This window comes from Hyposmocoma kahamanoa, unplaced genomic scaffold (genome assembly GCF_003589595.1).
Source record: "Hyposmocoma kahamanoa isolate Upper Pololo Valley unplaced genomic scaffold, ASM358959v1 180, whole genome shotgun sequence".
Taxonomy (NCBI): domain Eukaryota; kingdom Metazoa; phylum Arthropoda; class Insecta; order Lepidoptera; family Cosmopterigidae; genus Hyposmocoma; species Hyposmocoma kahamanoa.
Window position 1 is genome coordinate 2,308,020 of NW_020653711.1, and position 15,768 is coordinate 2,323,787.

At 36.5% G+C, this 15,768-nt stretch overlaps 2 protein-coding genes across 3 annotated transcripts in view; one reads left to right on the plus strand and one right to left on the minus strand.

Moving 5' to 3' along the window:
- Positions 1 to 4,623, plus strand: part of LOC113225934 (condensin complex subunit 3) — a 32,585-nt gene extending 27,962 nt beyond the window's left edge. The window contains exons 25-29 of one of the 2 annotated variants that reach the window (XM_026458408.1): positions 1,329 to 1,466; positions 1,755 to 1,949; positions 3,078 to 3,205; positions 4,103 to 4,200; positions 4,471 to 4,623. In XM_026458408.1, the coding sequence (XP_026314193.1) occupies positions 1,329 to 1,466; positions 1,755 to 1,949; positions 3,078 to 3,205; positions 4,103 to 4,200; positions 4,471 to 4,537 (626 nt within the window). In that variant the 3' untranslated portion in view covers positions 4,538 to 4,623. The remainder of the gene's footprint in view (positions 1 to 1,328; positions 1,467 to 1,754; positions 1,950 to 3,077; positions 3,206 to 4,102; positions 4,201 to 4,470) is intronic. The other variant, XM_026458410.1, reaches the window with a different exon arrangement.
- Positions 4,624 to 6,655: 2,032 nt separating this feature from the next.
- Positions 6,656 to 15,768, minus strand: part of LOC113225973 (glucose dehydrogenase [FAD, quinone]-like) — a 35,198-nt gene continuing 26,085 nt past the window's right edge. Inside the window, exons 9-14 of the mRNA XM_026458465.1 lie at positions 14,260 to 14,396; positions 12,646 to 12,811; positions 11,139 to 11,349; positions 10,188 to 10,232; positions 9,129 to 9,342; positions 6,656 to 6,896 (exon numbers count right to left, since the gene is read on the minus strand). Of these exons, the coding sequence (XP_026314250.1) occupies positions 6,695 to 6,896; positions 9,129 to 9,342; positions 10,188 to 10,232; positions 11,139 to 11,349; positions 12,646 to 12,811; positions 14,260 to 14,396 (975 nt within the window). The 3' untranslated portion in view covers positions 6,656 to 6,694. The remainder of the gene's footprint in view (positions 6,897 to 9,128; positions 9,343 to 10,187; positions 10,233 to 11,138; positions 11,350 to 12,645; positions 12,812 to 14,259; positions 14,397 to 15,768) is intronic.

Consider the following 15,768-nt stretch of genomic DNA (forward strand, 5'->3'; position numbering starts at 1 on the left):
TAAAACATCAGCTTTTTTTTATCAAAAGAAAAGTTTATCTTCGGAAGCGTTCTAAATTTGCACTTCATCAATTTTTATCCTTACTTGTACTTATAATTTTGTGTGATTAAGTGATTATTGAAATTATTTTAGTTCTTCGACGAATTAAAATAATTTAATACTAAAAACTTATTCCTCAATATTACAAGTGTCATTTTTGCACTCCAAAGTAGTGAAATGAGGCATTTTTCTACGATTTTCGAGTTTTTGCGCGAGCTAATTGACACGACCATAACGTATAAAGCTAAAATCGTGGACTGAGCTCAAGTTGGGCAAGCACTTGTACTGTACTTATGGTTCTGTGAGCCCGACCATCTACGGTGATCAGCTACCACTTCGTTTATAGTGTGCTCACGTGCCCCCTATGTGCACGGGTCTTTACTAATAAGATTGGCTATGTGATCCACGTGAGAGCGCACGACCACTACCAACAGCGGAGTTGAAGCAGTTGCCGTAGCCGTAAACGGTCAGGAGAATGTTACATAATTACATTTTTTTTTTTCATTTGTATTGTAAATTTGACCTAAAATGATAAACCAACAATTTACCGACGTCCCAACGGTTTGCATTATGGTTGGATTGGATGAGGAGATCCCCGGTTTGAATTGAATTTCACAATATTTGACCATCACGGTATTCAATTATTTTTGTGAAATTACTCGACTAGTTTGTAATAATTATTTATTAATACAAAGATCGTGTTCGACTTAGAAAAAAATCTTTGATCCGGCTAGATTCGAACCAACGTTTTCCAGCAAACCGTGCCAGACGCTATGCCAACTAAGCCACAGAACGAACTAGCGGACCTTACGATTACAATTTTTCTATGTGCTTGTGGAAGAGCTTCGTTTTTAGTTTTTAACGACTTTCTTGCCGTAGCGCCATCTGTGCGAAATCTACATCTTTCTAAATTAGTTTTGGTGTGAGTGTTCCGAGTAGTGTTCCAGTGAATTCCGTTATTCTGGCACTCATAGAACAGAGAATTCCCTGTTTTGAGACCAGGCAATTGGTGTGGTTGTTTGGCACATTATATTATTATTTCGGATATCTATTTTAAACTCTCGCCTCTCCCATGGCCTAAAAGATTAATTTTGAATTTTTAAATGGGAGAGGCGGTATTCCCCGTCACAATGGCACAGCCGGGGTCAGGGACTCAGGCTCAAGAATCGGCGAAAAATACGGGCCGTATCGTGCAGGACTGCTTTCTGAATTTGTGCTGGAAGCGACACGCTTCAAAAATCCAACCGCCTTATTATTTTATATTAATGAAATAATGTCAACATGTACAGGCAAGAAAAAGAAACTATCACCTACTCCGAAGTCCTCCGAAACGGATAAACAGAACCAAGAGAAAAGACAAGAGAACAACGAAGGAGGAGGCATCAAGAGGAGCCGGTCGCAACGCTCTGTAGTTGATGTCGATAGAGGTAGGTTTTATCGCGTTTAAATTTTCATTGAATATCAACATCGTAGTTCCCATCACAATGTCGTTATTCAAATGCTCAAAAGCGGATCGACATGAATATTATTTTATACATTACAAGTATAGGCAGTGGTTGACATTCAAACCCTATCAAACTAAAGTGTTTAGGTTATTATCGAAAAAAAACGACAATTCTATAAACACCGAAATAAGGGCTCGAATATCTTTCCTTATTTCTCCTATTGTAGTAACTCCTGCCAACTTGCCTTATCCCAAACTCTTATATTCACAGCACGTAAAGCCAAAGCGGAGGCGACAACCAAGAAACAGCAGTCCCCACCAAAACAAAAAAAATCTCCTCTAGAAGATCTAGACGTCTCCAATGTAACGATCCGGAGATCTGGCAGAGGCGTACCATCGCAGTCCAGTACTGATTCTAAAGCTGGCAATAAGAAAAAAGGCGCTGGTAAAAAAGGGAAACAGCAAGGTAAGAATATGATCAAAGAATATAATGCTATGAATTATAGAACGACCACCCCTTGCCGAAACGAAATAAACTAGCAAACATCGCCGTGGAATATTAATCAACACACACTAAGCATAGACTTCTCAGGTTTCTGCGACTGTTACAGATGAACAATGAAACTAGTAAACAAACTATTCCAATAACTTGCTGTCACAACCCAAAAGTTAATAAGTAAACGTTGTATTGTGTTGTAAATACAAAACAAAACCATACAATTGGCCTTTGAACTAACTAAGAATAAGAAAGCAGTGTTGCCAACCAGACTAAAGCAAATATCACTAAACAGAAGGTTTAAATGTTGCTAGATGTCGCTAAAACTGTATTTCCATTCCATATGGTACCCATTATATGGTCCATTTAATTTGCCAGAACTTTATGGTCATAGCACAGCACCAAATTTTTTGTCGCTAAATAGAAAGAAAATGACGCTTTTGATATCAAAAGGGTAAATGTAAATGTCAATATTGGGTCGTGAAACACGGAATTTGGGGGTAACAAAATAAAATACCCGATATGTAGTAAAATATCAAAGAATGAAAGAAGAAACTGATGGGCTATTATTTGCTGATCAACGACAGAGAACAACGACCTTTTAAAAGTACAATATGTGCTGAGTACCTCCTTGTAGTTGTCTCCAAACAGCTGTTGTTTTTATATATTTTAGGGTTGACAACACAACTTTTCAAGCAAATCTTTGTCATTGAATAACTCGGAAACTATTACACTTTAGAGCAAAAAAACTTTTAATACAATGAAGTCTTAAATATATACTTAACAGTTTTCGGCTTTGTCGGTCATAACCAAATTGACTAATGAAAATAATTAGATTTTGCGTTTTTTTTACTATGAAAAGTCATTAAAGAGCTCAAAAATCTCAAAATCAAAACATTATGTAAACATGTTTTAAATATTTTATACTGATATTTTCTTGTCGTAGATGTTCTTCCCAATCAAACAAAAATGCAATAATCTCATTTTTTTATCGAAATTACGCTTAGTGACATTTACCTTTCAACCGTCGATATAAAGATAAAAAATATTTTAAAAAATCATAATCGTCACAAATAAAAGATCCCGTATTTATCGCAGAAGCAAAGTCAAGACCTGCAACGCGAGCGTCGGTATCATCACGCAGTAGTGCAGGCAGTGTACACTCCATGTGTGATAATTCGGCCGATGAAACCGAGCTGCATACTATCGTTTATGAAAATGAATTTGTAAGTAATAACATGCTTTATTTACAACTTCCACATCTACAAAATGGCCTTACGCTACGAGTCGCGTGGTTTGGCGCCGCTAATCTAACGCACACACTTATAACCCCACGCTAAACCCACGCTATCCACGCTAGTATAGCGAATGCCATGAACCTACACATAACACAATCACAAATTCACCCAAACTCACGCGAGAAATAAATGTAGCCCATACAAATATTGACATTACTGCTTGGCGGCAGAAACAGGTAAGGTGGCAGTGCTACCCTGGACGAACTCTTTCACAAGGAGCTCTACTGCTACTACTATCATGGTTCTAATATCACGTAATGGAATCGAATAACGAAAATAACGAAAAAAAGAAAATAACTTCGGAATGGAATCGAATTTTTGTAACCATAGCATAATTAACTTATTGTCAATTGTGTAAGGTATAAAACTCGAGTTGAGTAGTTTTAAGCTGTTGTGTTGGTCTTTTTTATGATACCAAGTGAGACAAGACAAACAAGTCGTGCGCCTGGTAATAAACAACACGCCTGTGTTCCTCTTAGATAAATAACAAGACGCGCGTTTTTCGGAGAATTCACGCATAGTCTAAGGAACTTTCCCAGCTACCGTATCGTATCTAGTTTATACGTAACACAATTGACATGAAGTTCATTATGCTATGTACATTTTTATTACAAAAATTCGCTTCCATTCCGCTCCGCAGCAATGTAAATTTAGCCCAATGATAACGTTTATTTCACACATTAATAAAAAATTACATCCGTTGCCTAAGTAAAAAGTTACTAGGTAAATAAGTAAAACATCTGTGCCTTAGTAAAATAGTGTTTAACGTATTAACCTCTTACATTTGTTTGAAATGTGAGTTATGAAATTACTCTTTTATTTTAGGAACAAGAAATTCTCAATGACTCCAGCGAGCTGTGTGATAGCAAATGTAACTCGAAAACGAACGTTACTGTACCCGAAACTCCAGAAGACTCAGAAGAGTAAGTAATTTAACTTATTCAAACTTCCATAATGAGAGCCTCTATGTAGATTAATGACGCAATAAACTTTAGAGTTTATTATTATTTTATTATTTTGAGTTTTTAGTCGACAGATTTTAGAATCTGTCGAAAACTTTATATGTTAAATAAAGTTTTCGACATTCTTACAGTGTGTACTTGTTATGTCGTTTAAAACTAAGAAACAATCTTACTGGACGTTTTCAGACTTCTAAAAATAAAGCCCTATCAACAATTATCCTTTGTTCTCAGATCTGAATCAGAATCAGCACACGAACCAACAAAAACGAAGAGCAAAAGGAGTGGGAAGAAAAAGTAACTAGAGTTATCTACAAATAAAATAATATAACTTATAGTTCATTAACAATTAAATTTATTCTTACTTGAAGCATCTTTTAATTCAGACGTGCAATACATTCATTATAAAAATAATGTACCACCTACTTACAAGCAGATGATTGCACTCATCTGAATAAAACTAGTTATGCTTACGCCTAAAGTGACTTCCCACGATCCGTAATATTACGGATTAACACGCACGAGCACACAACAGCGCACCATGATAAAGAGGCTCGACCATGGTTACAAAGACTCGTCCACATGGAGTTGGTAACTTCAAAGGTATAATGCGAGATATTGAATAAATAAGAGCTGCAGTTGCAGCGATACATTTTTTTTTCATTTCACATTTTGCGATGTCAAAATAGCTGCGAATCACGCACCCACACAAACGGACATGCACAGATGGAAGAACCTTGATACGACTCGTGGGTGCTCGAGTTCGTCGGCGTGGTATCTGTGAAATCACGCACCTTAGGAAGCCACATTTATACATTAAAATTATCGTTAAACGCAAAGGTCTGACTCTCCAACATACCATTTTTTTGTAATGTGAAACCAAAGATAGAAGGAATACATTTGAAAGTACCTAACGGAAGTTCAAATAATATTAAAAAGTTACTGTCTAAAATTATAAAGTATGTAAAGATATATCGAGTTCTTAGGTTTGCGCGATTGTTACACATAGGAAATGAAACTATTTTCCCGGTCACAAACAGAGTAAAGAGCCCGAAATTTCGGTTTGTTTGAAAAAACAAATATACGCTGTTTAATACCGGAAAAATAGTTTCATTTGCTATGTAAAGATATATTAATTTTCTTATTAATGTTCTTGTTAATTAGTAGAACTTTTTCTACTAATTTACTGTCAAACTACTAATTATCCAAACGTCAATGACGCGACACGGTTTCAGGACTGAAAATTAACTTGTACGATTATTATATTAGACAACGTCACCTACGTTGCTCTGATTCCAAAGTAAGTAGCTAAAGCACTTGTGTTATGAAATCGGAAACAACGACGGTACCACAAACACCCACTACCGTTAAAAAATTTAGTTTTTCTACACTGGCCCAGCCGGAGATCGAACCCAGGACCTCAGAGATGACACCATGTAAATCGGTGTTCAAGCCACTCGGTAATGCAATTAATAAATATATTTGTAGTTTGTAATCAAATCACAGCCCATGACAATCCTTACGCCGGGTACTCATTACTGTAAATTGTAACGTGATAAATACAGTAACGAGGTTCTATAGTCTGTCTTTTTAGAAGACGGAGTAAAATGACATTTGGGTTGGCAGTTTTCATAAAATTTTAAATAGTTATGTAGTTGTTGTCGATAGTTCTATCGACAGAACGTGAAAGAAGATAAAATTTTGCGAAAATGACTGAATTGTGAATGTTACAACATTCTAATGATTACTAATTACGTTATTGCCTTCTATAGTCTTATTTTTACAAGTACCTACTAGAATCGGTATCAATTTTTACTCATATATACATTATGACAAACAGCCTCATTTGATTATCTATATTAAATTCAAATTAAAAACAAAACACATCTCCTCTTTGTATTTTTCATGAACATCGTTCTAAATACATTGTATGTATGTATGAACTTACAAAAATTGTCAATTCAAATGAACTTTGTATTCAGTAATTGGATGAATAATGGATCGAGGATGATTCAAATGAAACAAGTTCGACTATTTATTCCATAAGCGTAACCAATATTCAGTCGATAGTCAATATTTTATTTACTCGACTGCAATCACTAGCTGCTCGCAAACGGGCAACACAATGAACTGTCATTTTACTTCGTCTTCAAAAAAGACATAAGTACCTGGTTATCGTAACCACGAACACACTATGATTTTTAGTAGCATAACGTGCAACGGTTACAGCTTGCTAGTAAGTACCCGGCTTAACACCGACTGGTCTTCCTGGCTGGACTGGCAGGACTTATCCCGCGAGGCCTTACTTATCCCGTCTGGCCTTCCTTATCCAGATAGAAAAATATAATTTTTCATTGTGATTTAGCCACAAATACATCTAAAAGTGTCGTTCTAATAAATTCGCGATCTCTTAATTAAACTGTCCAAGCCATTTTAATATAAACTAGAAATGAAACATCTATCTGCTGTATTGCGAGGGATATTGTCCATTCTTCTTATCCCAATTGTTATTCTGAGGGAAATCATAAGGTTTATGGTTCCATTGTTGCCATTTCTGATCCCAATTTGGGCGCCAACTCCAGTTTGGTTTATTCGATTGGTTGTCGTCTGTTAACTTGTCATCCTTGGCCTCGTTGCTTTCGTAACCTCCGAATCCCCATCTGTGAATGTGTTTAAGGTCCTATTTAGGAGCTTTTTATTGTTTACTTAAACAATAAAAATTTAAATCATTCTTCTCTTTTATATTTTAGTCATGTAACGTAAAAATTGGAATCAAATAAAGCAGCAGTTATATACATACATACTCCTCCAAATAAAATCAAGGCCTTTTGAAAAGAAAATTTTAAGCGGGAATATTTTTTGTGTATGAAAAGCATAATTATTTGACGAGTAACAGTAATGAAAACTGCATATCTTAGAAAGTATGGTTTAAGATATTTATTTCTCAAAATAATACTAATTCACTTAACGAGAAATACAAGGTATCATAAAACGTCTACAGAGAGTACGTGCTAACAAAATATTCAAATGAAGGCTTACAATTAAAATTTGGTGTTCTAATATAATAATAAGTAAAACAAAACCAAGATCATTTCTATAACACCAAGTGACGTGACGAACAAGTCTTGCGCCTGATGGTAAGCGACACGCCTATCTATAACAGTTGCAGTGCCACTCACTTTAAATCGCAAAAATCTTTTGGGTACTGTCACTACGCCCATCGTCCTGAGACATAAGTTGACAAGTCCCATGTGATTGTAATTAAAAACTGCCTCCGTGGCCGAACGGTTACCATGCCGGACTGCCACGCAGAGGTCCCAGGTTCGATTCCCGGGCCGGGAGAAATAGTTGTATGGCCTACAATTATTTCTCTCGTGGGTTTGGGTGTAATTTGTGGTTGTCTATGTGTGTGTCCATGGCACCCGCGACACAGGGTTTTCCCTAGTGCGGGGCTATGTTGAGTGTGTGCGTTATTAAAAATAAAAAATTGTACCAGGTCATAATCAAGTATTGCATAATTGCCATAGTGACACTTTAACAGCAATTACATATAGAAATAAAAACTGGGAATTAATTTATTTTTTAATAAAGTAGATTCACATAACTCTTCGAAGACGAACTATGACTTAAGGAGACCTGTACGCAGCAGTGGATCGTATTGGAATAAAAAAATGTATAAGCGTGTAGAATTAGTCACCTTAGTTCACATAAGGTTTGCACTATTTAAAGCCTTGCATGTGCATTTTGACTATTTACTAAGTATATAATTTATAAGTGTGGTGATAAAATGTGCTATTGTAAACTGTCGGTTACCCGCACAGGATCTCGTAGGGAGTGAGCTTACGGAGATGAATCTTTTCGATGTACACGGAATTATGACGAAGTCTGTAACGGGATGTTCACAGAATCTCGGGGAAGGTAAAATCATAGTAGGATAAGACCAAGTAGGTTAACTATCCATGTCGTGGTGAATATGCACCGACCCCACGGCGCGACTCAACCGGCGGGAGGTAAACCCAGGGAGGGAGAGTCCCCCCATAACCCCTGAGTCTCCCTGTGCTCAGGGGTATCTATAAAGATTTCCCCCCCGTAAAAAAAAGGTTAACTATTCACAACAGTTGCAGTGCCACTTAGAGCTTTTAATCGCAAAAGTCTTAAGGGCACTGCCACTGTCCCCGTCACCCTGAGACACAAGGTTGACAAGTCCCGTGTGCCTGTAATTTCACCAGCACCCTTACCCTTCCAAACCGGAAGGTGAGGTGGTAGTCATTCCCTGAACGAACTCTCACAAGAACCTCTACTGCTAATATCAATATGTAAGTATAGCATATAATAAAGGTTATGTCGTACTATACTATAAAAACAAGGTGATGAATACCTTTTTTTTTTTTCAAATAATGTCTACAACTTGTAAGTACAACTAAAATAATAATGTGACAACCCTAACTCAGCTCCTAGCAGACGGGTGTTGCCCTACTTGGTCTTATTATGCTATGGTAAAATATTATTCACCATACTGGTGAAAAATAAGAACAATAAGAGACAGAGCTGCATATAAGCAACCAATAAGTAGGCCATCATTATGACATCTCCACGCCGCTGTATAGTCAAAAAAAAAATTGGTTGCTAAAACACAGCCCTTCTCCGCTCACCTTTATTAGATAATAAAAGTTATTTTATCATTAAAATAGTAAATGATACTACAAACTCTACATTTGATATCTACAAAATGTACAATACTTGATTCAAACTACAACCGTCATCCAACAATCCAGCCAACTACAAATCTACAGATATAATGCAAAATTAAAACAATGACCTGTAACACATAAGTCGTGATAAAAGTAAATATGGAATTGTGACTTAAACAAGAGATAGAAATTGTATCTTACTTATCGCGATTGCCTTCATTATTATTCGCATTATCTTGGTTATTGTTTATATTGTCTTCGTTACTAGCATAGTTTCCTCTATTGTCAGTATCGCTGCTGTCAAAGCGATTGCCCAAGTCTGGTTGTTGTGGCTGGTTCTTTGAGCGTTGATAACGTTTGATAATGAAGTCTGCTGCTCTCTCACCTATCATAATTACTGGCGCTGCTGTGTTACCTGAAACATATGCAATGACCGTTTGTAATAGTCGCATAAAATTTAATTATTGCTAACCGAATTTCAACTTTTTTTTATGATACTAAGTGATAGGACGAACAAGTCTTGCGCCTGATGATAAACGACACGCCTGTCCATAACAGTCGCAGTCCCATTCAGAGCTTTAAATCGCAAAGATCTGAGATGCACTGCCTCTGCGCGCATCACCCTGAGACATAAGTTGATAAGTCCCATGTACCTGTAATTTCACCAGCACCTTTACCCTTCAAAACCGGAACGAAGTAATGCTCACTTTACTGCTTGGAAGCAGAAGTAGCTAAGGTGGCAGTACTTCCCTGGACGAACTCTTAAAACACACACATCCGCACTAGAGAAACCCTGTATCGTGGATGCCATAGACACACATGTAAACAACCACAAGTTACTCCCGAACTCACAAGAGAAATAAATATAGGCCATACAAATATTTTACCCTGCTCGGGAATCGAACCCGGGACCTCTGCGTGGCAGTTCAGCAAGATAACCGTTCGGCCACGGAAGCAGTTGACTTCAAAAAACGAAGAGGTTCTCAATCCGTCTGATTTTTTTTTGTCAATATTACGAGATTACTCTGTCATTTATTAACCGATTTTTGATGATTCTTGTTGGAAAGGGGGCGCCTCAGTAATGGTCCCATTGAAATTTGAAGAAAATATTCCACCTCTATAAGGGTGGCAAATTAGGGAATGAAATGTTAACAGATTTCAATAAAACTTGGCAAATAGGCGTAATTCCAGAAAATTCTAAATTTCGTTTTTTTATAAAAAAAATATCTATTTATTATTTAGAGATTGAGTTTCTCGTACCTGTTGTGACCGTTGGGATTATTGATGCATCAGCTACTCTTAAACCTGCAAGAGACAGTTGAAAGTTATTGTCATACATAACCAAAAAAATATTTTAATGATCTATATACAAAAAAAATAACGATTATATGTAAATAATGAAGAATTTGATATTATCGACGTGTTCATGTTTGCAACACAAATATTATAATAAAGGGTTTTCCAACAAGAACTTTGTGAACGTTAAGTTACACAGCCACCGAAACAATGAATTTATTGCAAATTTCCCGATCGCATAATTTCACGAAATACAGCCATTAAGTGGCTAGCTCGAACATGTGATTTAACATCGCTGGATTATTTTTTATGGGGTTATGTTAAAGACAGAGTCTATACGGAGCCAATCGAATCGATTGCAGCCTTAAAACTCAAAATTCATGGAGTGATTAACGAAACACACCTAGCATTTTATCAAAAAGTGATTAAAAACTTTGATGAAAGAATCGACATCTGTAACTGTTGTGATGGACATTTATCAGATATCATTTTTCGTTCATAATTGCCAAAGCTTACTTTTTTAATACAATAAAAATTTGTATTATTGTAGTCTAAATTTATTGTTTTATTTTGATTTGCAAAACAAAGCTCATGTTGAAAAACCCTATATAAAAACAAGGCCACACTGTTCCTTCTTCCAACTTTAACAAGGAATTATTCTTTGTGTTTGTTCTATTTTTTTATGATCCCAAGTGTAGGAACGAACACGTCATACACCTGGCGGTAAGCAACATGCCTGTTCATAGCAGCAATGATATTAACCCTTCAAAACTGGAACGCAGTAATGCTCAGGTTATCACTTGGCGGCAAAAACACGTAAGGTGTCAGTACTTCTCTGGTCAAACTCTTTCACAAGGAGCTCTACTGTTACTTCACAAACATCTTCACAGTAATAATAATAGTCGATTATCTTACCTTCTACACCAAAGACTTTAAGTTCAGTATCAACAACAGCCATAGGGTCGTCATCGGCTCCCATTTTGCAAGTCCCGACTTGATGATTCTCAGCTGCCGTGTCATGCTTCGCTATACATTTGATGTATTCGTCTGATGGACCTGTACCGCCATCCCCACACGGTCCTTCTGGGTCCGATACAGGTACCATGCCGTATTTTTCACGCATTATCTGAAAAAACGTACATAATTCCAATGAAAACAACATGTTATGATAATTTTTAAGTTTATTGAATGGGACGATGTTTTACTACTATGATATTTAATTACTTTTTGTGAAATTACTCCACTACTTAGTTTGTCATAAATATTATAACAAAAATCGAAACATTAAGAAAAATTCATTAGATCCATCTGGAATCGAACCAGCATTCTCGGGCAATGCCGTGTTAGATGTTCCGCCAATTGAAACCGGGTTTACATTTGTCTGACGTGTCGTGACGCGACAGAACGCTATCGGTTTCATACATTCAGCACAAGTCAAATTGCGACACACTAATATAAATGTAACCATATTAATGAAGTAATTCATAAAGGCTTGTGGTTTAGGTGCTCCCAGAGATCGCTAAATTCCCTGCGCGTCCAATATAATAACGTGTTAAGGATGATGTTGAGACTACCCCAGCACTGCAGCGCCTCCGAGATGTTTGCTTTGGCCAATAGGAATTGCTTTTGTACCGTTTTGTTTTAAAAATTAGCACCGTTTGTTAGAAAGCTCCGGGGGAGTAACAACAACATCCTGAAGGTTGTGGCAGAGAACCACAGAGCGCCTGTACTGACAATACGTACGGACAATATTTCCGCACGAGATGTCTCGTAAGTCCAAGACGTTTTAGATCTTAAGAATTAAGTAATATGTTAAATAATTTTCCTACTAACAATAGCCTATAAGTTTTTTCCCTGTTATACTAACACCAATGGGTCCAGTTATCTGAAAAATAAATATTTTGAATTTAAATTTTAATTAAATGTATGAAACCGATATCGTTCTGACGCGTCACGACACGACACGTCAGACAAATCTAAATCCGGCTTAAGACACGGAACTAACCAGCGTCTGTTGGTTCGTTAGGTGAATTTTAGTTTCCGTAGTGGTTTTTAACGACCTTTTTTCCGTAACGCTATTTGCGACAAATTTATTTCTTAATTCAGAGAGGTATCTTTACAGCGACTATCGCTTTATAGAGACGTCACTTTAATCATTTTCATTTTTAGTTTATTGAATGTCACAAATGTTTTACTACCATCTCATGGTAATTTAGAGCCGATTTGATGATTGAAATAGCAGACAGATGAGAGGAACTCCTCAACAATATGCAGCAGCTATCTTGTGTTTGGGCTCATGTGATTCATTTTGACGTTGAGACCGCGGGAACGAACACAGCGAAATTGGATAAGCAAACTTTTAGTTTTTTTTTTATTTATTTACGTAACAATTTGGCTGTACAAAGTTTTCGAAATATCTTACCGTTGAATTGGCCAATCTGTAAGTGATCTTAACCCCTTCTACCAAGATGTCGAAATCACGCTCGTCATAGAAATAGTTAGGTTGCATCACTGGGGCAACCGTAGGGTCTACAGATTTGATAGTGAGGTATCCACGACTCTTGGGCATTAGGTTTACTACGGAGATCCTGAAAATTGTAAACTTTTCAAGTCTGATCTGTGAAGTTTGTGATAGATAAAATAGATATGTATAAAGAAAATCAAATTTTTGTAAACTGTAAACAATTTATAGTTTAGCATTATAATGAACAATAAATATTAAAAGTAAATTAAATCTGGTGGAAGATGTAGCGTCTGTCCATACAGTTGCATTCACTCATGCACTCGTGAAAGAGTTCGTCCAGGGAAATACTGCCACCGTACCTATTTCTGCCGCCAAGTAATATTATCAGCATTACGGTGTGAGCTGGTGAAATTACAGGCACATGAGACTTGTCAACTTATGTCTGAGGATGACATGCGCAGTGGCAGTGCCGTTCAGAAATTTGCGATTTAAACCTCTGAGTGCAACTGTTATGGACAGGCGTGTAGCTTACCATCAGGCGCACGACTTGTTCGTCCCGTCACTTGATATATATAATAAGAAAAAAAATTGAAAACTAGTACCGGCGCTAAAGTTCAACCTTGTCTTGAAACGTTCCTCGTAATATAATGTCTCGTAATTTTAAGACACAATAAGTACGACTATATAAATAAGACACCAGCACCCTTATACTTCAAAACTGGAACACAGTAATGCTCACATTACTGCTTGGCCGCAGAAATAGGTAAGGTGGCAGTACTTCTCTGGACTCACTCTTCACAAGGAGGTCTCTACTGCTACTAATACGAGTAGATAGATGTCTCTCCTATTTAAGTTTAATATCATGATGTTATTGTTTTTATTTATATGTATATATTATTTTTATCACCATGATATTGATGTTTTTTGAGAAATTACTCCACTAGTTTGTTATAATTAACCAACTTAAAAAAAAAGGAGGAGGCTTTCAATTCGACTATATATTTTTTTGTTACATACAAACGCGATAACTCCGATAACTTTGTAAACCGATTTTGATGATTGTTTTTTTTTTGTTGGAAAGAGGGTACCTGAGTAGTGGTCCCATTTAATAATATTTTACCTCTAAGGGTGGCAAACTAGGGGATGAATGACTTTTGAGGTCGGTTTTTTAGTATTCTGTACTGAAAAATACGAACGCAGAGAAAAATTCCCCGCCGTCGACTAACTAAAACGAGGCTAAGTGACAAAATATTTTTTTGAGATATGATAATGATATAGATAAAAAAACCATAACCCAGTTTTAGAATATTGAAATTGTTTAATGATATTTCAGGTATGCATCGTTAGGGAAGTTCCACACGATAACTAATTTTAACTGTTACAAAAGAATTTTGTGCTCTATCTTTTGTTATTTAAAACGGATATTTGACCACTTACGAGTAGCTGCGTTTCATTAGTGGACGGCAGTTCCTTCGTTCTGACAGAATTCGAAATTGCGTTTGGATATCAAACAAGGGCTACATTGTCAAGACTGTTCCGTATTTCATAGCTTGTTTTAGATTCTTTACTTACTGTAAGTCCCTGCCTTTGTCGCCCGGTTCATTGTGAAGTCCGTCGCTGCAGTCAGCACTGTATCCATAGAAGAAGAACTGTAGATCAGGATGGCGACCGCCGGCTGGCGCATATTTAGAATTTACCAAACCCGTCAACTGAAATAGACACAATACTATGTTGTGATTTGTTCAAACACAGAAATCAAAATTTTTAGAACACCTCTGTTTTGCTATTTTGATCGCATATGGATTTAGAAAATGAAACTATTTTTTCGAATATAAGCCGCGTATATTTGTTTATTCAAACAATCAACATTTCGGGCCTTCCATAAGTGGCAGTATTTCCCTGGACGAACTCTTTCACAGGGAGCTCTACTGCTGCTAAAATATTGGCATAAAGTTCATTAGGTACGCTATGTACAATTTCGTTATACAAAATCACTTTCATTCCGCAGGAACATAAATTAAGCCTTAGTCCTTGCAGATAGTTCGAAATTTTAATAGAAATTATGGTCAACTTCCTCCATCTGTTAGGACGCCTTCAAATTGCACGCTTGTAAAAGCGCTGCAGTGCCGCAACTGTGGCGCTACAGCTGCGCTTCTTAATTTTGCCCTTATTTTTAAACGCATTCAAAAAAGTAGGAGGAGGTTCTTAAACCGATTGTATTTTTTTTGTATGTATTTACGCGATTACTCCATTTGTGCACCGATTTTGATGATCTTTTTTTGTTGTAAAGAGGGTATATCAGTATTGGTCCCATTTAAATTTGAAGAAAATACTCCACGTCTAAGAGTGGCAACTAGGGGATGAATTTCTATAAACCTTGGCAAATACATCTATTTCGCGGCTTTCTTCCTGGAATTACATCTAATTCCAGAAAAAAAGCCGCGAAACAAACTTTTAATAGTCGGTTTTTTTAATAAAAAATGTTATATTATAATCATTGACTTACAAATAAATGGACGACGGGTCTAATACAAAAACCGCGAAAAAAATGTCCCAAGTCAACCTATTTAAACGTAGTGACATGTCAAGGTATATGAAAAAAGCTAAAACGTTGAATTTAAATTGTAATGTCATCGCAGTACTGTCTAATTTTGCTTGCTTCGCTGTCAGTCGAACAAACGAAGACTAGAGCTTGAATGACGCTCTGTATACGATTTTAACGCCCTATAAGTTCGGACACTTTTTAGCGCGTACCCGACGTCCATATAATTGTAAGTCAGTGATTATAATTAAGAAAAATAATATCAACTATACACTAGCGTCACAGTACATCTATGAAAATGTAATTTATGTTAAGAGGAATAGTAGGTAATCTCTTTATGAAAAATAGTGACAGACATAACACTAATACGAGGAATAAAAATAAACTAGCTGTTCCTGATAGTCGTCTTCACAAAGTCACAAATTCATTTAAGTAGTAATGTATTATACACTTCTGTAACAAGATTCCGGTTGTTATACAAAATTTGCCATTCATGAGATTTAAAACTATAGTGAAACAAAAACTTTACACTATAGGTT